Here is a 21,639-nt window from a genome sequence, read left to right on the forward strand (position 1 = left end):
AAAATTTGTATTATCTAGTTTGATTCCCACCCAAGTACATATATTATTATATCAACTATTAACAAAATGATGGGTGAAGAATTGAACAAATGGCTGGTAGATTATGTGAGGCCCACACATCAAGCAAATGTCATCTGTGCAAATCTCAAATCTGCATAGTTTTTTCCCTCGTCTTCAGTTCATCCAAAGCCACCAACCAAGAAATGAAGGAATGATTTGAAGTGTTATATCTATTCCAAACCCAAATAGACCAATGAACTTTAGGCATTAACTCATGACCATTTATAACCATCTGTAATGTTATAATCATTTATTGTTAACCCCAAAACTTGGATAAATGCGAGAGTCAAATTGTGCTAAGATCTAATCGTTTTAAACTTTTATATTCGGGATTTGAAATGAAGGTGACATTGTAAGACTCTTGATTTATATAAAATTAACCTGTTAAACAAGTTGTAGATTTAAAAGCTCAAAAATAGGAATTTTTACCAAATTTCGAAAAAATAAGATTATTTAAGAAATTGTTATTTGTTTACAATTTAACAAACTAGAATTAGGTGGGCTTGGGAGGCCTGCACAAGTGAGTTCTGCAAAAGTAAGCAGCGTCTCAACTTGGCTAGCCTTTAACCCCTCCAAAAATTATTGCGCACCAATTCTTATTGATAGACGCTGCGGTCGGTTCTCACCGCCCGCTTTGTTTTCCTTACTCATTAGTTTAAGGCAGTTTGATAAAGTCTTTAAAACTTCTACTTATACAACTCCAAACCACCCTACTCTTCTTCTTCTTCCGATGTGGGACAAACAAACTCCCTTTTCTCTATTTCTTCCATTTTTGTATTTTACCAACCTTCTATTATACCCCCAAAAATTAATTAAGCTGAAAGCAAAGAAATGGAGAGCCAACAACAGTCATGGAAGTTGAGATTTTCCTTCAAAAATGCTACAATTGTTGTTTGTTTGATCAATTTGGTTACTGCCCTTTTCTTGCTTCAGGGCTTCTTCTCTCCCTACTCTTCTCGAAGATTTCCTCCAGATCACTCCAATTCAGGTTTTTATTTTCTTTTTCTAATTTAATTTTTGTACCAAGTGATTTTTTGGTTTATTTTGCAACATACCAAAGATCCATTCTTCATATATAACATTGGGTCATGACCCGGTCCGAATCCAGATTAGTCGGAGTCCAGTGGGTTTTGAATTAGCCAATGACATACCCTCAAATTACAATGATTCTAATGGTTGATTTCTTCTAAGTTAGAAGGGTGATTTATACTGTTGTAGCTATGAATGTTAAAGTGAGCAGGATTCTATATTTTCGGCAAATTTATGTCTTAGTTTACTTTGTATTATTCAATTGAGATTGCAAATCATCTGAATTATTCGTTTTTTGATTGGTTTATGACCAGGGTTTGTTGAAAAAAGTTGTTAGGAAATTCTACTTTTCTCCTTTAATTTATCTGGGTTTTTGTCATACTGCTCACTATTTTCTGTGATATAGCAGTCTTACAACTCAGGATTTATTATTCTATTTATTACAGTTCAGCTTAGGTATGTTAAGGAATCTGATGAACTTCGGAGAGCTATGCAACCGTTGGAGCTGATCCGAAGAGTATGTTCTATGAGCTTGTCTTTTGAAGAATTTTACAATTTGTAATGATGCATTTTGTTCATTTTTTGTGGTTTTGAATTTGTTTACTTTTGTTGGTCAACGTCAGGATCAAATGCTTCTTTGTTGTCATTAGATAGGAATAGTGGTAGCTAGCAGGTTAATCATATATGCTGAAGTAGACAAACCTCGGGAATCCGAGGAAGTATATGATTCCGATGCACAAATGTCCTGTCACTGATACCTCAATTGCGCTATTGCTATTTTGATATGAATCTAGGGACTTATGCTGTAGGGGAACAACTGTAGGAATGAGATTCTATCTGTTTGAGAAGGCAGTGTGATGTTACCTGAGTAGCTTCCCTAAATCTCTTTTATGAGTGTCGATTTGTCATCTCTCATTCTTAAAAGTACCCACTTGTGATCTCTTGCATTTAGGTCAGGGAAATTGAACGAGAATCATATGCAGAACCGGAGACAGTTCAACATACAGAGACGAAGCAGACTGCTGCAGTTGATCTGTCAAAGAGGTTAAACGCCCGCACTTTTACTGATGCAGCAAGCATAAAAGGTAGGCAAATAGTCAGCTAATTCCTGACCCCTTTCGCACAAACTTTTTTTTTTTCCTAGATAGATGATGTGTTCATTTAGTGTGGCTTTCATCTTTCGATGGGAGGGTCATCTCAATGCTTGTTAAATGGCAGTTAGATATTTTAGGATGGACATGAATTACAACCTTTAAGATCTATATATTCCTCGACTACACTTGTTTAAGACCTAACTATCCCATATGCTGACATATGTTAAACAGACCAAGATATGTTGCAGTTTCTAAGATGGGCCAGGAAAATTGAGCCGTTGTGTCAATAGAACAGTTGATTTGTAATTTCATCTTTGACAGCAAGAAACAAAAATGAGAACAAACAAACCTTGATTTCCTGATAGAAAAGCTAGATGACAAGCTCCTGCTAACATGACAAGCTCCTGCTCCTGCTAAGTGGGCATGAATTGATATTCTTAGGCTTGAAATCGCACCAGCAACTTTATTCTTCCAAGAAATTCATAATGCCTTGCAGTCGGATCGAATATCCACCTTCTCCAGCTCTCTTCTCTTCACTTCCAGCTGACGTTTTAGCATGAAAATTCCCCCCGCCTTTATGGCATTAACAGCTAGAACACTCTCTCCTTTCGCAAATTGCTACCGATTTACTACAGTACCATCCAATGCCTGCCAAATATTCCCTTATCATTTTTGTCCATGGACCATCCACAACAAAGATTACTTCATTAGCTACTGGTTTCCCAGCTAGCAGAAACCTGATTGATTAAGATACCTTACTATAGAGCAGTTGCATCCTCTTTTTAAGCTCCAGTACCCTCCGGCTTTCTTCTCAAAAATGATCAATAAGTGTCATTACATTCCCTGTGTTAAGACTGTTAAGTGTTGACAGATCCAAATTTGTAGACAATATCGTTATGATGAATCTATCTCTCCCGGTGATTTGGAATTCTGTAGCGCACAAGATATTAGGCTCATCATCCTTCTTGAAATAGGAAGAATGAGATAAAATTACAAATCTAATTTTTAATTAGAGTAGTATTGTTCTTAGTGATATTGATACCGAGTAGAATCTCTTCAAATATACTTAATAATTGAGTTGTCCTTGAATAAGTGATGTTCGTCCTCAGTCTACAGTAACTGATGGTGGCCTAGTGCTCTATGCACAAGTCTCCATACATATAGTTTTCACTTGGGTAAAATTTCTAAGTACCAGAAGTGCTCCCAAGCATGATGAAGACCTTGTTTTAATTCTTCCTGAACTCTGGACTATTACTCTCCATTGAATCAACATAAGCTGACCTAACAGTGAGATCTCACAATCCCCCCATTAGTAGGAATTGAAGTCGTAAAGCAAAAGAATGGCCTGGTTGAGTCTCTAATTCTCTGTGGAAAGCATTTCATATTAGAGCAGAGTTTCATTTCCTCTGTCCAGAAATCATTAGATCACTGACCTTTTGCAAGTGCATCCATTAACTGTCATCTTGGCTCTTTAACTTTAAGCCAAAACCTACAACCCACCTGTCCTCTGGATTTTAATTGTTGCACCTAATTCGATTTACTTGTAAACCCGATTCCTACGCTTTCTTATGCTCTTACACTCAACTTGAATCTCCATGAGGTTCTAGGAGGATAAGAGTTGTGAAAACTGTGCTCAACTGGAGAGGATATACTTCCTTTGTCCCACATTAGTCTAAAAACTGATGAGTGGACATAGTTTTAGGAGATAAGCTGTGTTTGGATAATCTATCGCTATGTTAATTGAAATATAAATTTGGATATTGGGTCCATAGAACAAGTATGAAAAAATTTACAAGTAGACAGTTTCTTTTACGAATCCAAAATGCTTTTTTTTTTGCTAAGAGAGTTTTATACAATAAATTGATATTGAGTAACCCCAGTCCTCCAATCTTTAGGAGGTTCTAAAACTTCCTTCTCCAATGGAAAGGATAAGCATAACCAGAACTAGTCGACCAAAAGTTACAGATGATAGACTAATACTTATCTTGATAGCCTGAAGCACTGGAAACAGAGAGCACATTTTTTCAAAGATGTTAGAATTTTATTTGCTAGAACTTTTATCAAGGTCCAAGATTATCTGAATTTTGGGTTCTAACTTCGAAGAGTCATTTGGATAGCTACATTAAGTTTAGTTTGCCTCATAATATTTTTATGGAACAGCTGGTTTTAAATAAACTATTTTCCTTTCTGCAACTAGCTATCCCTTACTGTTTTCTATTCACTTTTGTAGCTTCAACCTTTGCAAGGATATGAAAATTCTGTTTGATGAATCTACCAAAATAGTAAAATATTTCCAACTAAGCTGTTCAGCTTAGTTGGAATAATCTACATCTATAACAATTTTCTTCCTGGGCATTTTGACTCAATTCATATTTAGGCTTTTGTCTACTGAAGTTTTGTCATTGGCATTTTATGCTTGCATAAAAGTGATATAACAAAGCCATTGTACATGTATCTAGTTGTTGCTTCAGAAATTAGTGTGAGCATTGTCATCTGTTTTGTGTTCTATTTTGGCAACACTAATGTACTTTATATTTAATAGCTTTGGAAGAATGGCGGAAGCGAAAGATGGAGCGTGCCAGACAACGGGAAATGGGAAGAAATGCAACAGCTGCCTCTTAAGCATGAATATACTAAAAGTTAGTTTTGTATTCTTCTTAATAGCTGACATAAAGTTGGATTGCAAGCTGTTAAAAGTTTCTCTTCTTCATAGGCTATTCATGCAAAACCAGGGTGCTGTAATGATTAGAGTGCTCTGGTAACGCGACCAAAAACAAAATTGTAAAAAGGAAATTCCAATCTATGACTAGTGTACACCAAGTTTTCGAGTGACTTTTGAGGACAGTCATCATATAAGTTGTACTGAATATAACTGTTTAATTAATGCAGTTGTTCGATGTCCAATCTACTCCTAGCACAAAATTAGTGCTAGCCGTTATTCCCCTCCTTGTATGGTAATTAAGTTTGTGGAGCAACCTGCCAGTTTGCTGTTCGTAGTCGGAGTAGTTTAACTTTTGTATATTGTAGGATTCTGTGTCATTAAGCTTCTGTTCAGGAGAATCAGAGCGCAAGATAAACAGAGCAGCCCTGTTGTATCTTGTATATCTCCAATGAAGGCAATGGGATATAAAATGTTTGTTAAAGTGTACCGCAATAATCTTGTTTCTGTTTGCTCTATGGCAATCAAGGATGCAAATTGGAAAAGGACATGCTTGCTATTTATTACTTTTTTATTTTTATTTTTATTTTTTTTTTTTTTTTTTTTTTTGTTTGCTCTATTTCACTTTTCACAAACTCCAAGATACATATTAAAAGGTTTATATATCCATTTTCATACACAAAAAAATTTATAAAAAGTTAATAAAATATACAATAAGACGGATTAAAAAAGATTTCACAATACTATATTATACTTCATTTTAGATAACGAGAATTTATGGTCAAAGTGTTAAAAGATTGACCCAACTTTAACAATGGGGCAAAAAAAATATGGATGGAGAGAGTATGTATGATACAATTTTTTTTATTTTTTTTATTTTTTTATTTTTTTTTTATATATATATATATTTTAACAAAACAGTGGTTTTTTCAAATCAAGTATTCACTTGCGAATTATCATTCACATCTGAAAATTCTAAGGTAATCAATTAATTTTTTTTATCACCATAGAATATTCTGTATCAAGCTACTAATCACCAATAAAAATGTGGTCCCTCTTTATTTTTTTTTTTAAAATTTTTTTTTTTTATAATCATTTTTTAAACATTATTTGAATGATTTTCTAAACTGTTAAAAATGTTATTAAAATTAATATTGAATATTTATGAAAAGCATAAATTAATAAAAATTATGTTTAATAAAAAAAAAAATTCTAAATTGTACAAAATATTATAAAAATTAATATTGAATACTTTTTTTTTTTTTTGAAGGGAATTAGTATTGAACACTTAGGAAAACCATAAAATAATAAAAATTATTTTAGAAAAAAAAAATTGAAAAAAAAATAGCCACCCCTTTCCTATATATTAGTAAAAATAATTTACATAATTTTAAATTGTTAAAAATATTTTTAAAAATTAATATTGAATATTTATGAAAATCAAAATATAATAAAAAATTATTTTAGAAATAATATTTTTTAATAATAAACAGCCACCCCTTTTCTCCAGCAATCCAACCCCCAACCCCGCCAACAACCACCGACCCACCCCCGCTAGAGAACCAAACCCTCTCCCGCCGACGACCTACTCTTCTCCCTTACTATTTCCATGGACAAGCTTCTTTATATGCATTCATATGTCATGCAGGAAACCTTGCATACTTGATTACTTGACACCACCCTCGGACGCCGGGATGGCGCCTCGAGCGATGACCTAGCAACCCTAGCATATGTTTCACTACACCCAGGCATATGCTGAATAATAAAGCCCCCATGATATCCAAATTTCGATTCATGCCTATAAGTTAATTTAATAAATTAAATTTTTATAAATTAATTTAATTATTAAAAAAACTAACCATGATTACAAAATTTAATTATAATAATTATTATCTGTGATAATATCCAATATTATAGTTGGACAATATCAAGTAGTCCTTAAAATTATAATATATATATTACGAATTGCTCTTACTATTATTGTTGTTGTTAGTTGTTATAACTATTAGTTATTGTTCATGTTGTTATTATTATTATTAGGCAAAATTGGCCGCAACACCCTGAAGTATGGGTTAGGTGCACTGAGCATCTTGAACTTTGCGTAGTAGCCAAAACACCACCAACTATGGTGTTAGGTGCATCACATGCCATAGATGAAAATTTCCGACAACTTATTTCACCGGGATGAGGTGAATCTTCACTCTCTATAACAGTTATGTAGTCTTCCATCCACTTAGAACACATGGATTCACCTCCTCTGATGAAATAAGTGGCCGAAAATTTTAATTTAAGGCACTCGTTGCACCTAACACCATAGTTGGTGGTGTTTTAGCTACTACACATAGTTTAGGGTGCTCATTGCACCTAAGCCATACTTTAGGGTATTACGATCAATTTTGCCTTATTATTATTACTATTGCTATTACTATTTGGCTTTGTTCACTTCACCTTATTTTTATCAAATTAAATTATTTTTACTAAACTAAAATTATTTTTGCTAAACTTAAATTATTTTTATTGAACTGAAATTATTTTTATTCAAGTGAAACTATTTTTACCGAACAGAAATTATTTAACTGAATATTATTTATTTTAAGGTGTAGTGAACAAGACCTTATTCCATAGTATTAAAAACATACAGTCATTCAACTTACAACAAAAGAGTGGGAAGCCAAAATACAATATGGACCACCACGCGCGCTATAGCAAATCCTATCTTGTAAAAAATGTGTGAGAAAGAGCTAGCATAAAGTAGTTTTGTTGAGCAAAAAGATTTGCTCAACTCCCGTATTGGAAAAAATTAGGAGTGATCAATGAAGAGAAGTTATAAAAAGAAAAACATAAGTCATTCTTTTGCAAGTCCCACATTGGAGAAAATTTGTGGAGTATTAACATAGAGAGGTTATAAAAAGAGAAAATTAAGCCTCTTATTTATAACTTGGACCCTGATCCGAAATCAACCCAAAAATATCCGATTCAGATTTTGACTCGCGTAGACATAATAATTTAGTATGACTCAACTTTAAAAATCGACTCAACCCGACCTCACCAAACTCGATATGATCATTCGAATTGGCACCCCTAATAATAATATTTCATAGTATATATTGTAATTTAAGACCCTCCAACTATAATATTGGTTATTATCAAAGAGAATAATTATTTTTATTAAAGTTTTTACTCGTAATTAATTTTTTAATAATTAAATTAATTTAGAAAATATTTAAATCAAGTAAAACAACCACCACCTCCACCCCCAGCACCAGCTAGCCACCCTGCCCTTCCCACCGCCCATAACTCCACACCCACTGGCGACCCACGTCTCTCAGCGGCCGACCCATCCCCTCTCATTCCCCCTTACCCTTGTCGCGACCCTAAACTGTAGGCCACAACCCACCCCTCCCTTTCCCCATCACGAAATAGCCTTCCTTCCTTTCCCCTACTCCGAAAAACGACTCGTTTTTGGGATGGGGAAATGGAGGATGGATGCTTCGTTGTGGGGGAAGGGGGGAAGGGTTTCGAGTTAGGTTTAGGTTGGGGAACGCCGGAAGGGGGGAATGAGGTGTCGAGGAAAGGGAGAAGGTTAGATCGGCGGGGATAGGGTGGCTGGTTTTCTTTATAAAAATAAAAATAAAAATTATTTCTAAAATAATTTTTATTGTTTTTAGATTTTCATAAATATTTAATATTAATTCTTAAAATATTTTTAACAATTTAGAAAATCATTTAAATGATTTTTGATTTAAAAAATAGTAGAGAAGGTCTATTATTTATTGTGGCCATAAGAGTACCACCCCAGCGGACCCACTTTTCTCTTAAAGTGATTAAAATATATTTGATCACTATAGAAAAATCTCATTGATATCTCTTCTAAATGCAAACTTTTTTTTTCTTTTTTTCCTTATTCATTTTTGTTATTCAAATCATACAATCAATTCCTACTCTCCTAAAAATAAGGCACCACATTAGTTAACTGCTTAGTTCAATTACATCGTCTCTGAAATAACTAAGAGGTCACACCATATAAATTTCAGTTAAACACGCCATGAGTTGTTAATTACTACCCCTAAAACTGATTAATTCTAGTGATTATTACCCTTTTACCTAATCAGGCGATTTAAGCTCTTAACGATATCATTATTCGGCTAATTTTAAAATTAGTTGCTTTTAAACCTTAATTGATTAATGTAACCCTAGAATCACCTCCACACCACCAGTGCACCACCTCCGGCAACCCTCTACCCACTACCGAACCTACCTCCTCCAATTCCCCACCATGACAACACCCCTTTCTCGATCCCCACCCTAAAACCACCATCCGCCCACCCTTAAACGACCTCCCTTTCACGATACCCCCCCTCCCCACCCTCGACGACCCTGCCCCCTACCCCTCGTCGGAAAACCTTGCTTGACCTTCCCTAATCTGCCTCCACCCCTTCCCCCTAATTAGGGCTTTGGGGTTTTAATTTTGGAACTTTAGGGTGGTGATTAAGGGGAGAGGGGGGTGGAGGAGGCTTAGGGAGGGCCTAGTAGCTAGCGAGGGGGAGGTGGTTAGGGCCGCCGCCGGGTGGAGAGGAGCGATTTTTCGAGGGTGGGAGGGATAGTTAGGGGTTTAGAGATGGGGTGGATGCCAGGGCGGGGGTAGGCTGCTTACCAGCTCGTCGGCAAGGGGATGATGGGGTAAGGGGGCTGCCGGTGATGGTGGGGATGGGGTAAGGGGGCTGTTGGAGGTGGTGCAGTGGTGGTTTAGAGGTGGTATTAGGGTTTATTTAATTAATCATGGTTTAAAAGCAACTAATTACAATTTTACTAGACAATGATGTCATTAAGAGCTTAAATCACCTAATTAGGGGCTAATTAGAGAAAAAGGGTATCAATCACTTGAATTAATTAGTTTTAGGGGTGGTAATTAACAAATTTTTTTTAGGGGTAGTAATTTACAAAAACGCGTTTTTTTGAGGTAGTAATTGATAAATTTTCCTAACAAATAACAAGTTTACATAGTAAAATCTCAGACCAAAATTTAGCTTAGATAAAAATAAAATGAAGCAAAAATCACCACACAAACGTATGTATTCCTCAAGAAGGCATAGTACAATGAAAAAGAAAGCCACAATCAACAAGACATGAAGGTATGAAAATCCATATAAGAACTAGAGAAACATATACCAAAGACGGTATACTCTCAGTAAAGAGCCAACTACAACAGCTATAGGCACAAATTTTACATAACAAGAGCAGGGATAATAACTTTCAAGTCAATGTCTTCAAGATCCAAAACTCGGTAGATTAAATCTTAAACCATATATTTCTAACAGAAACTTGGATCTAGAAAGCAAAATTACTGAGAGACCTTAGCCATTTTGTGAGATTGTCAAACTCGGGGTAGTCAGAATCTGATATCATGGTTTTGTAGAAAGATCTTCCAGCGGCCTATATGGCAGTAAGCTCCTCCTGTTCAAGATTTCAGCAAATTCTATTCTACTTCAAAGAATCTATATGCAAGTAGCTCTTCCTTTCAACCCTGGACTGAAGGTACTACTGTCTGCTACTGATGCTACTGGTCTTCAGATACCACTGCTACTGCATTTCTTCATAGTAGCCATCAAGCATGCAGAACGGGGTACAAAACCATAGCTCTATGTCCAGACAGAAGATGTTACGTAACAAATGATAGCATACTAACAACTGTATGAGGATTTTAATGAGCAGCTTTCTTTAATTTTAGTGAGACTCCACTCCAGCCTCTAATCGGGCAAAAAACTAAACTGAACACAGCCTACAAAGAATGACAAATAATTGGGACCATGTTCTTTCATTAAACAAAACACGACTTATTTTCCACATATCAGAATCGTACAATTAAAGGGAGTACCCACACAATCACACTAATATATACAGCGACCATATAGGACGAACAAATTCACTTTCATCAACCTTGGCAAGATACAGAGTATAAAAGTTTGAGGAATACAATTACCATAATAAGTTGGTAATCCAAGAACAGATATCAATCATATAATACAAAATCCCCGAAACTTTATAATGTCATCGAGTAGACCAACTTAGCTGTCAATCACCAAGACTGTCAAGTTACAAAGAAGATGGATGCATTGAGGGCCTGTTCTGATTCATTGAACCGAGCTGAACTGAACTAAACTATTTACGAGAGAAGGAAATTAAGAACTGAATTGATTAGAACTGAGGTGAACTGAAATGAAATGAAATTAAGCTGAAGAGAACAGACCCTGAGTGTCTAGTTGTCTACATTATGACTTACGAGCAAAGAATTTTGAGGCTCCTGCTCACAAAGTGCTCTATTCGTAGCCACTCTCCTTCCTGATAACCAATCCCAGACCAGCGCAAGAGCTATTTTTCTTTCCAGATGATGGAAAAGCATTTACATACTTACGTTTGGTCTGAGCCAGAAACTATTTCCCCCTCTCAACGAGCACTATAGCAGCAGCATACAAATGAAGATAGCAGATTATCTGAACCAGGTTAAAGTGGCTTCTAAAAACATTCACCAGCAATAATTTCCTCCCATTATGAAAGTGGGAAATATCAGTTTCTATGCAGTCGCTGAATCACAATACATCAAAAATTTTGGTGATGGGTTAAACTTACTCAGGCATCTCCCTAATAAATTAAATCAACGCAGGCAAATGCTCAAAATATGCCCAGAATTAACCTTCCTCTAGTAGATGTGTACATCATTGATTCATCCTCAAAAAAAAAAAAAACAAAAACTCACCAGAACTTCCGAGCAGAAACTCTAAACTCCAAGCTCAAAGAAAACGAGTAACTTTCAAATGAAATTCTAAGTTCAAATCTTAGAGGAGTTGCATTGTATCCTAGTCAATACTGCTTGAATTCATAGTTAAGGTAACAATGATTCAATTTAATGTCATCAACTGAAACCGAAAACGACAATTCCAGCTATATCACATTGCCTAGATTAGTACGAGGCAAAAACATCAAAAACAACAGTATCCCACAATCCAAGCAACAAAATGTACCATTGGAGAGCCGAATTTCATATTATACAAGATGGCTTTTAAAAGTGCTCTGGCTAATAATTATCTCATTTCATACAACTAAACCCTTAAGATTGGACTTTCCATTACAATCTCTTTGTAGAGTACAAGAGTTCAACATTGAAAGATAAGTGAAGAAGCACGAAATTCAGTGAATGATGCATTCTGCATCAAGTTTTTATACTTGAAAACCCCATGTTTGAACAACAGGATCACCAGCTTATTGGAGAGGTTTTTTAAAAGCACAAGAAATCAGCAAGGATACATTAATACATATTGAAATGGTTTGGGAAATTATTTTACTTCATTACATTATGCACGTACTATTAAATTCAAATGAAAAGCACAAGAAATCAGCAAGGATACATTCATACATATTGAAATGGTTTGGGAATTATTTTACTTCATTACATCAAATTCAAATTTGGGAATTATTTTACTTCATTACATCAAATTCAAATGAAATGCAAGTAGCTCTTGCTTAGGTCCCTGGACTGCAGGCACTGCTGATGCTACTAGTCCTTCAGATACCCTACATTTCTTTATAGTAGCTATCAAGCATGCAGAGCAGGGTGGTATAAAACTATAGCTCTATGTCCAGATAGAATGGTAACAAAAAGATAGTTCCGTGTCTGCTGCCTACCCAGACAGAAGATGTTCCATAAGACTCAACTCAAGCCTCAAGTCATGGCGAAAATAAGTAAACCAGACACAAAGGTTGCAAAGAATGACTAATTATTGTGACCATGTCCCTTCATCAAACAAAAATAAGACTACCCAAGTCTGAGGAGCACTCACACAAAACTATGAAGGTATGAAAATCCACAAGCAACAAGGCATGAAGGTATGAAAATCCACAAGCAACAAAGCATGAAGGTATGAAAATCCATATAAGAACTAGAGCAACAAATACCAAAGACAGTAAATTCTCAGTGAAGAGCCCTCGAACTACAACAGATATAGGCACAAATTTAAAATAACAAGAGCAGGGGGTAACTTTCAAGTCTTAATATCTTCAACATCCAAAACTCGGTAGATTAAATCTTAAACCAAATATTTCTAACAAAAATTTAGATCTAGAAAACAAGATTACTGAGAAACACCGAGCCATTTTGTGAAGTTCTCAAATTCGGTGTAATCGGAATCGGAAATCATAGTTTTGTAGAACGATCTTCCAGAGGCCTTGATGGCAGTAAGCTCCTCCTGTTCAACATTAAAGTAAAAATACAGCAAAATTAGCAGTTGTAAAATCATTCAAGACTCAACCAGACTTCAATACAAACAATGAACTATAACTGCAAATAAGATTTCGCCCCATTTCAAGCCCGGTAAAAGTTCTTGAAAAGAAAATCGTACAACATCAAGAACATATCAACAATAGAGAAATCAGGTACAGTCTCTCATGAAACAATCACAATACTAAATGACTAGCAATCACAGAACATGTACATCAATTTATACAACAAATGAATTGAATTGAAATAGGATTATATGCATTCAATCTTACGAAAGCAAATGACATCATGACCAGTATCAAACAACCAAGATCAACAGCAAGACTAAATAAACATGATAAGTAGCAACATCAAAGGGAGTTATCTTAAAACTAAATAATATATAAACATCACGAAAAGCCATCCCACAAAACAGATTACATTCGAAAGTCTTGTAAATTTCCAAAATCAGTAACATCAATTAAATATAAACATACATTGTTTATTAATCAGTAATATACCATACACAAAGTGATGAACATTGATCACAGCCTATTAATCACACAACAACTAAACAATTGTAATTTATCATCACCAACATTTCAAAGCTTTAACAGCTAAACTAAACTATAATGAAAATCCAACAAAAACATTATTTTCCACAAAGCAGTAAAATTTATTTACATACACATTATAATGAACAAATACCTGGAACAAAATCAACTGATAAAACAATAATAATAATAATTTACGAATGACATTAACAAAAACAAAAGAAAGAAAAATACCTTGGAAAGGACCTTTCTCTTCTTCTGAAGCTTGGATTCCTTAGAAGCAGCCCTTTGCTTCTCAGCCAACAAAGCCATCCTCTTAGCAGTCTTAGCATAGGGGTTCAATTTCAGCATAACATTAAGATTCTTCAATGGGTTCTTCTTCATTGGTGCCCTAACATAATCCTTCTTAATCGGTCGAACAACCGATTGAATCTCATCAGAATTGATAAGCCTAGCAAGATCACCATTCAACATCTTAGCCCTTGGCAATACATACTTGTTCTTCTTCTCAGAAGCCTTATCGAACGACCCGTAAATCGAATCGAGCTTCTCGAAAGCACCCTTAGTCCATATCACAAACCTCCCCAAATGACCACCAGGAGCAAGCTTCAACAAATTCAACCTATCAACATGGCAAATCTCAACCCCAGGAATGTTCCTAAACGCCTTAACCAACTTCGACCCCTCGGTCGAGTACACGATCAGCGGCCCCTTTCGTGAAATGTACCTTCTGTTCCTCATCTTTCCTTTCCCCGCTCGAATCGCAATCGATTTCTTGGCCTTCTCCACATCCTCAATCGCACCGATTGATTTCAACACCTTCAAAGCAGACTTAGTCTTCTCAACACCCTCAATTGAGTCCGACACAACGAGGGGAAGCTCGGGAACAGTCTCGATCTTATGACCGCGAGCAAGAACAAGCGACGGAATAGCGGTAGCAGCAATAGCAGAAACAACAGCATACCTCTTCTGATTAACATTGATTTTCACATGCCATTTTCTCCAGATCCTGGTAGGAGCAAACATACGCCCACCACGACACATGTTCCCGAAAGCTCCCTGACCAGCACGGTGAGTACCACCACCAGGCACACGGGGGATACGGGAAACGGCACGGCCCGTGCCCCAGGACTCAGCGGAGGTCTGATGCCCTGCTTTGCGGGAAACAGCGTAGGGTTGACGGGAGTTTTTGGAGATGTTGGAGTGAACGTAGGTGACGAGGTCGGGGCGAAGGGGGGATTTCATGACGTCGGGGAGTGGTGCGGAGGGGGTCAAGTCGGTCGACATGTCGGACTCGAAGGTTTGGATTGTCACTAGTGGGCGGGCGGCGGCGGCGGTTGAAGACATTTTGAGAGAAGTGGGGAGGGGAATGGAATGGCCAGAAGAGGGGGAAGTGAGAATTAGGGTTTTATTTGGGTATGAGACTATGAGAGAAGGGTGGAGTAGGTTTAAGAAGAGTGTAGAGTTTCGGGTTGGGGTTTTTTTGGATTTGAGTGAAGAGTGTTTTTGGGCCTGGCTTGTGTTTTCAGCCTTCTTATATACTTGTATGGATTTACAAATCCAAACTTCATTTTTATATCACAATTTCTTTTTTTTTTGACAGATATATCACAATTTCTTACTTGGACGATTATTATTAATAATTAATTTTTCAAATAATAAATTTAAAAGCACCATTTCACAAAAATAAAATAAAATAAAATAAATTAATAAAAGTTTTTTTGGGTAAAAAAGCTACCACGTTCATTTTTTTTTTTTCAAGTAAAATCTTGTTTTCCTAAATATTTTCTAATCTATCTAATATATATATATATATATATATATATATATATATATATATATATATATATATATATATATATATATATATATATAAAATTTTTTCTCGAGTTTTTTTTTCTCGAGTTTTTACAGAGCCACGTAGGATTTAATTTTTTCAGAGCGTCATGTAGGATAATAAATTTTAGTGGTAACCAATTAAATACGAGACTATTAAGTTCTTTTAGAATTAAATAATTTAAATGACACATAAACAAAATTAGCGAATGAAATTTTCCAATTTAAATTAATTAAATATAAATATTATCTTTTGATATTAGAAATTTTATCTAAATATATAACAAATTTTAGCACATATATATATATATATATATATATATATATATATATATATATATATATATATATATATATTATTTTAAAAAATTCAAAACAAATCGTGCATCGCACAGGCTTCATCTAGTTTACTTGATTACTTTAACCCACATAATTATTTAATAAATAAATTTAATTTATAAAAAAATTCACCAACCCCCAAACCATCTGTCAACCACCATCTCCCCTTCCCCTTCCCCTAGAAGCTACCCCTTCCCCCGTCGCCCACTTCCCCCCACCCCCGGCGACCTACCTCCACTGCCAGGAGACCCCTCCCTTCCCCCCTTACCCCCGCCCGTGAACACCCACCTTCCTAAACCCTAACCTGAAGATGTATTTCAATTCGGGCAATAGCGAATGCAACGGTGCTTTAGCGGCGAGTTTTGTTGAGATTGTTTTGGAAAAGGGTGGGAATTGAGATTGGAGAAGAGATGGGTTTGATGGTGGTGGAGAAGAAGGTTTTGGAGGTTTAGTAATAGAGAAATTTAAGGTTGAGGAGTTTGGTGGAAGGGAGGAGAGAGAACGTGGCGGACGAGGGTAAAGCTGGATGGGTCGTATGTCAACGGTGAAGATGGGTCGCCAGGGGTGGTCGGTAGGGGATCTAGGCGGTAGCTTAGTTAGGGAAAGGGCTACTGCCGCCTGCCAAGTGAAGGGGAAAGGGAGGATGGCTTGATGGTGGTGGGGTGGTAGTTTTTATTTTTAATCTATACATTAATTTAATTATTAAATGGTTAAGTAAGAATTAGAACTTAATAAAAAAGAAATTAGAGGTTAATTAAGTAAGTTAGGGGCACTAGGTTTTTTTAACAAAAAAAATTCACAATCGAGTTTTCTATTGCCAAAATATTAAAAAAAAATCGGGTTTTTTTAACAAAAAAAATTTTAAAACGTCTTTTTTTTCACAAAACGGTTATTTTAAAAGGTTTTTTTTTTTTACTTATTATTATTATTATTATTATTATTATTATATCTCAAAAACAGACAAAACCATACAACCTACAAAAAATTAGTGGGAAGCCGAGATACAATCACAGCCCCCACTCCTCTAGCTGTAGCAAATCCTACCCTAGTGAAGATATGAGCAGCATCACATAGGGGTGTTCATATCCGGGTACTGAGTTTTTGGGTACCTGTAGACAGCTACTTTTGGCCTCCTGTCCCGACAGGAAGTGCGATGATGTTACAAAAATCCGCTCTTCATGCTAGGTCAAAGTTGAAGTGTTTATGGACTACGAAATGCACTATGAAGTGATTTAAAACCTATATTTGAGACCAAGTTATCTTAAAGCCTTGTCCAATTACTAATTAGGCCTAAAACGTGCTCATACATATTTAAATTTGATTAATAATGGACCCAAATGCGTCAAATGCAATGATTGGATCCAATGGATCTTACATTGTTAAAAAAACCGAGCCACTCAGATAAATCAACCATCAAATTTCCATGCAAGGCCTATACAGATGAATAGCCCTTTCAAAGAGCTTTCCAACAGTATATTATAAACCCAATTCCGAGTTAAAACGAAGAAGTTATGATCAAAACACTAAACCGGGCCTTAAAACCGACACCCTTGCACTCCAACAACCATATCTTTTGATCCATAACAGATTTTTACCTAATTTTAATGGAATTAAAAATTAGACATTCAGAGCTTTCCAATGATATCTCACACGCCTTAATTCGACTTCCCAATCAAAAGTTATGGAAGTTTTAAAAACGCATTTTCGTATAAAGCAAACCGCACCGAGTGCGCGCAAGTCATTGAGATGCGCGCGGCACCCAGCGCGACTCCGACGGTTGCTCGCACCACCTGACGCCGTGGCTCTAAAACCCTAAACCTAGATTCCTACGCCTATAAATAGGGGTCTTCGTTCAACCCTAAAAAAAGCAGAATTCTAAACCTTAGCATTCTTAAAACCCTAATCTCTCAAGTTCTCTTACTATCATACTACTTTTCTCCTTTCTTCGTAAATACTCTTCAACACTAATCCATACATTGAAGCCCTTGGAGGTACGAAGAAGAAAGAAAGTCCATAAACGCATTAGATGGAGATTTAGCATAAAAGAAGAACGGTTAGTTTCCTGAGCACTTAGATAAATCACTCTTCTTTTATTGTTTAAATAACTTTAAATGATTAATCAGTGTTGTTTGACCACTTTAAACAAACTTTTAATTAATTTATTTCACATAATATTCTTTCGTTAATCAAGACTAGAGTTTGAATAATTAATTGATTGTTTTATCACATAAGTCAAGGCCAATATTGTTTATTTCTTGTTCTTTTCACGAATTTGAATAACAAAAGAATAACGACTTTCACAATGTAATTCCTACATGATTAATGCTTGTAAATAAAATCAACTAACTTATTTTTTAGTAGCCACGTTGCATATATTGTTTGGTGATGAAATTGTGAAAAAGGAAGAGCTAGTAGAGGCCACACTAGGGCTAGAATAGCGATTCCTCCCTAAAAGGAACGTTATTTTAGTACCCTCGCTCCCGAACTCATTTCTGGTATAAGTAGACTAATTTGGGCATGGGGTAAACTTATGATTCATGCTAAATATCCCTTGAACCCTACTTGTAAGAAAGGCATGCACGAGGTTTATGAGTTTTCCTAAAACTCATTGGCGACTCCTTACTAGTTTCTTATAAAAAAACATGATGATAGGATCAACTCTAATTCAAAGGTCTCCCGAATAGTCAGGAATTCAAATTCTAAAACACCCTAAAAAGTGTAAAGTCCTAAACTTTTAAAGGGTCATGGGCATAAAGGAGAAGGATCCCCTACGATGGGAAGGATCCCCTACGATGGGCACACCCTCCTTACAGTACCCAGAAGTGCAGGTAGTAAATTAGGAGGCCCATTACCCGACCCGGTAAGACCGGGTACCTGCGGGTACCCATTTTTACCGGGTTGGGTCAGCGGGTACCCAGTATTTTAATATATCAATTTTTTTTTAAAAAAAAAAAAGAAATTGTTGTACTTCAATTCGTATATGGTTTTATAAACCTGTTGTTTTCATAAAAAGAACTTGTTGTTTTCATTTTAGAAAAGCTGATGTGTTTATTAGAAAAAAAAAAAAAAAAAAAAAAACTTTGTTTTTTTATAATGTTTAAAAAAAAAGGGAACCTGTTGTGTTTGTTTGTTTTTTTTTTTTAAAGAAAACCTACTCTTCCAAAGATTTTTGTTTTTCTTAGGCATTGATGAAGCCACCTCCAAGATCTCAAGATCAAAATCGTCATCTAACTCTATTTGTTTGATTTGATTTTCCCCCAAGTCATCAGAAGACATTTTCTGATCAAAGAAAAAACAAGCACACCTTCATTACTTAACCCTAAAAATGTAATTGAAAACAAAAGAAAAATAAATAAACAAATATCAACAAATAAATAAACCCAAAAAAAATAGAAGACTAACCTGAGAGAGTAACAGTGACAGTGAAAGATGGCCGGAAAATGAGAGTGGAGAGGTGTGGTGGTCGGTTTCAGAGGTGCAATGAGAGTGAGTGTTTGAGAGATGAGAGAGAGAGGAGAGAGATGTGAGAAGTCGGCTTCTCAAAGTAAGCCCAGTAAGGTTGTAACCCTAAAGCCTAAAAGAAGTGCTTTTTAATTCAATAGAAATTAAAAAAGTAAAATAAAAAATAAAATTTAACATGTAACCGTTACACTCAGACGGCGGCCTATTACCTGACCCACAAAAATGGGAAATTTTCAAAAAAAAATACCCGTCGGGTATTTTGCGGGTCAGCAGGTCAACCGGGTCGGGTATTTTTCAACACCCCTAGCAGCACGTGCCCCAATGTCTTGAGTCTCTGAGAACTTCTGGATCCGCTTTAGCAACGCAATCGACTCCTTCTCTAATTCCCCAATTGAAGAGAAAGACAAAGGAAGGAAACCATATCCAATTGCCTGACAACTGGATTCGTACTTGACCCGCTTACGTCAAGCCGCATCAGCCACAACCCGTCCAGGAACAAAGTCTGATAGCTCGGACTGAGTCAAAGGAGAAGACCCTGTCAAGTCAACACAAACATCACGACCACGATCCTAGGAATAAAGTAACACATCTGCAAGTCTGAGGGCCTCGTCGTTCCCTCCAGACAACCCAATGTTAACCTCTTTTCCAGAAATCCTAGATCGATAGCAAACATCAACAAGGGTATCCCGAACAACATTATGCCGATGTTTAATACCCACCATACCAGCACACGACACGAGTGATCACTAAAAATATACCCTGTAAAAACCCTTGAACAAGTAGAGCACGGCGTCGAGACAGATTACAATGGAACACCCAATCGATAGCACAACACACATCGGTAAGTCTTTGCATTCATCATTTGACCCAACCCCAAGATAGGAACCGCTCGAAGCTAAGCAGAGGTGTGATCTCCCTACTGCGATTTCCACAATGCTGATTGTCGAGGAGATAAAGAAAAGGTAGATTCTGCAGAAGCGACAACCTTTGTGAAATATATATCTGCCAATTTCTTCATGAGTTTAGGGGCAGTGACCTCACTAGGATTATTCAAAATGACAGACTCCACCGTTCTATTAAACAAACTCAACACATTTTTAAATGCCGGACCAAGATCAACAATGCCAACATGACGTAGAAGCTTTGTCTACAACCCAGCTAATCCAAGATCAAGTAATCCACTTAGAAGCTCCATGGATCAAGAACTGGTTGCCCTTAGGTTAGAAACTCTTGGATTCAGTCCATTTTCTCTCAAGCCCGAATTTTTCACTTTGCTCACTTGGGAGATCACTTAAGGCCCACAAAAGAGTGTTATCTATGTGTGCATGGCCCATTCACTATCTTAGGCTATATAGTTAAGTTTGTTTTATCTTTTATTTAAGTTGTAATAAGGCTTAGAGGAGTTCCTAACTTCCTCTCTTATTTAGCCGTAAGTTTCTGTGTAATTAGGAGTTATTGTAACTCTTAATTGGTCATTTGTAACTACCCATTTATATAGGTGTTACAAAGGAGTGAATTAAGAGCTAGAGTTTTATTTAGTTTTTGTAATCGTTGAATTAATGTGACGGTTTTAGGAGATGTTAAGTGGTAACATTTCACTTACCTTGCTGCCCATATTTCCTATAAATAGGGAGCTAATAACAAGAGAATATCAACTTTTGATTATTGATAAAAAAAAAAAAAAAGTATTTTAGCAATTTTCTTTCAGTTTGTCTCGAGTTAAAGTGTTTCCTTATAGCTTTGAGTTTGTTCTTGAGTTATAAGATTAGGGTGAACTTTGAGTGTGTCTTGAGTTCTTGCCTAAAATCCCAAAACTTTGAGTGTGTTCTTGAGTTTTGGTTATCTATCCCGTTTCGTGAGTTTTCTAGTGTACTTCGTGAATAACCTGTTTTAAAAAGTTTGAATCCATCAACCTATATTCGGGTGGGTGTATTTAGACTTACATCACCAGCAAACTGTAACCAAGAAGCAAGAAAAACATAATGACGAACATCACCTGCGGAATACACACCAAGCCCTCCAAACGCAAATGGTAAGGTGACAAGCCGCTATTGCCAATCGCCAAATCCAGATCCCAAAGCAGTAACAATACGCTCTAAGGAAGATCGAAGAGCCTCGTCGAATGTGCGTTGAGCTACCTCAAAAGTACTAGGAGGACAAGTACGCAAAGCAAAGTAGAGTTTAGAAAGTTTGATACATGCCCTAAGCAATAACAGCTCGTACTGAGAATCATCGAGCTTAGCAACCTTGTCCAAGAAATTGTAATTATTATTATTATTATTATTATTATTATTATTATTATTATTATTATTATTATTATTATTATTATTATTATTATTATTATATCTCAAAAAC

General features: G+C 36.0%; 2 protein-coding genes and 1 non-coding gene across 3 annotated transcripts; 1 reads left to right on the forward strand and 2 right to left on the reverse strand.

Moving 5' to 3' along the window:
* The first annotated feature begins 541 nt into the window (after nucleotides 1–541).
* On the forward strand, nucleotides 542–5,071 carry LOC145582184 (uncharacterized). Its single transcript, XM_081639190.1, has 4 exons — nucleotides 542–1,048; nucleotides 1,536–1,606; nucleotides 2,042–2,174; nucleotides 4,726–5,071. The coding sequence occupies exons 1-4, from the start codon at nucleotides 892–894 to the stop codon at nucleotides 4,803–4,805; spliced, it is 441 nt and encodes a 146-aa protein (XP_081495316.1). The 5' UTR covers nucleotides 542–891; the 3' UTR covers nucleotides 4,806–5,071.
* On the reverse strand, nucleotides 566–724 carry LOC145583608 (U12 minor spliceosomal RNA). The gene has a single exon (XR_014100233.1). It is a non-coding gene; the product is annotated as a U12 minor spliceosomal RNA (small nuclear RNA).
* A 7,706-nt stretch (nucleotides 5,072–12,777) lies between the features above and the next one.
* On the reverse strand, nucleotides 12,778–15,055 carry LOC145583124 (large ribosomal subunit protein uL4-like). The gene is made up of 2 exons (XM_081640279.1): nucleotides 13,882–15,055; nucleotides 12,778–13,082 (listed from the first exon to the last, which is right to left on the reverse strand). Exons 1-2 carry the CDS (start codon nucleotides 14,992–14,994, stop codon nucleotides 12,969–12,971), a joined length of 1,227 nt encoding a protein of 408 aa, XP_081496405.1. The 5' UTR covers nucleotides 14,995–15,055; the 3' UTR covers nucleotides 12,778–12,968.
* Nucleotides 15,056–21,639: the final 6,584 nt, after the last annotated feature.

The sequence above is a fragment of the Chenopodium album genome, chromosome 15 (genome assembly GCF_948465745.1).
Source record: "Chenopodium album chromosome 15, dcCheAlbu1.1, whole genome shotgun sequence".
Classification (NCBI taxonomy): domain Eukaryota; kingdom Viridiplantae; phylum Streptophyta; class Magnoliopsida; order Caryophyllales; family Amaranthaceae; genus Chenopodium; species Chenopodium album.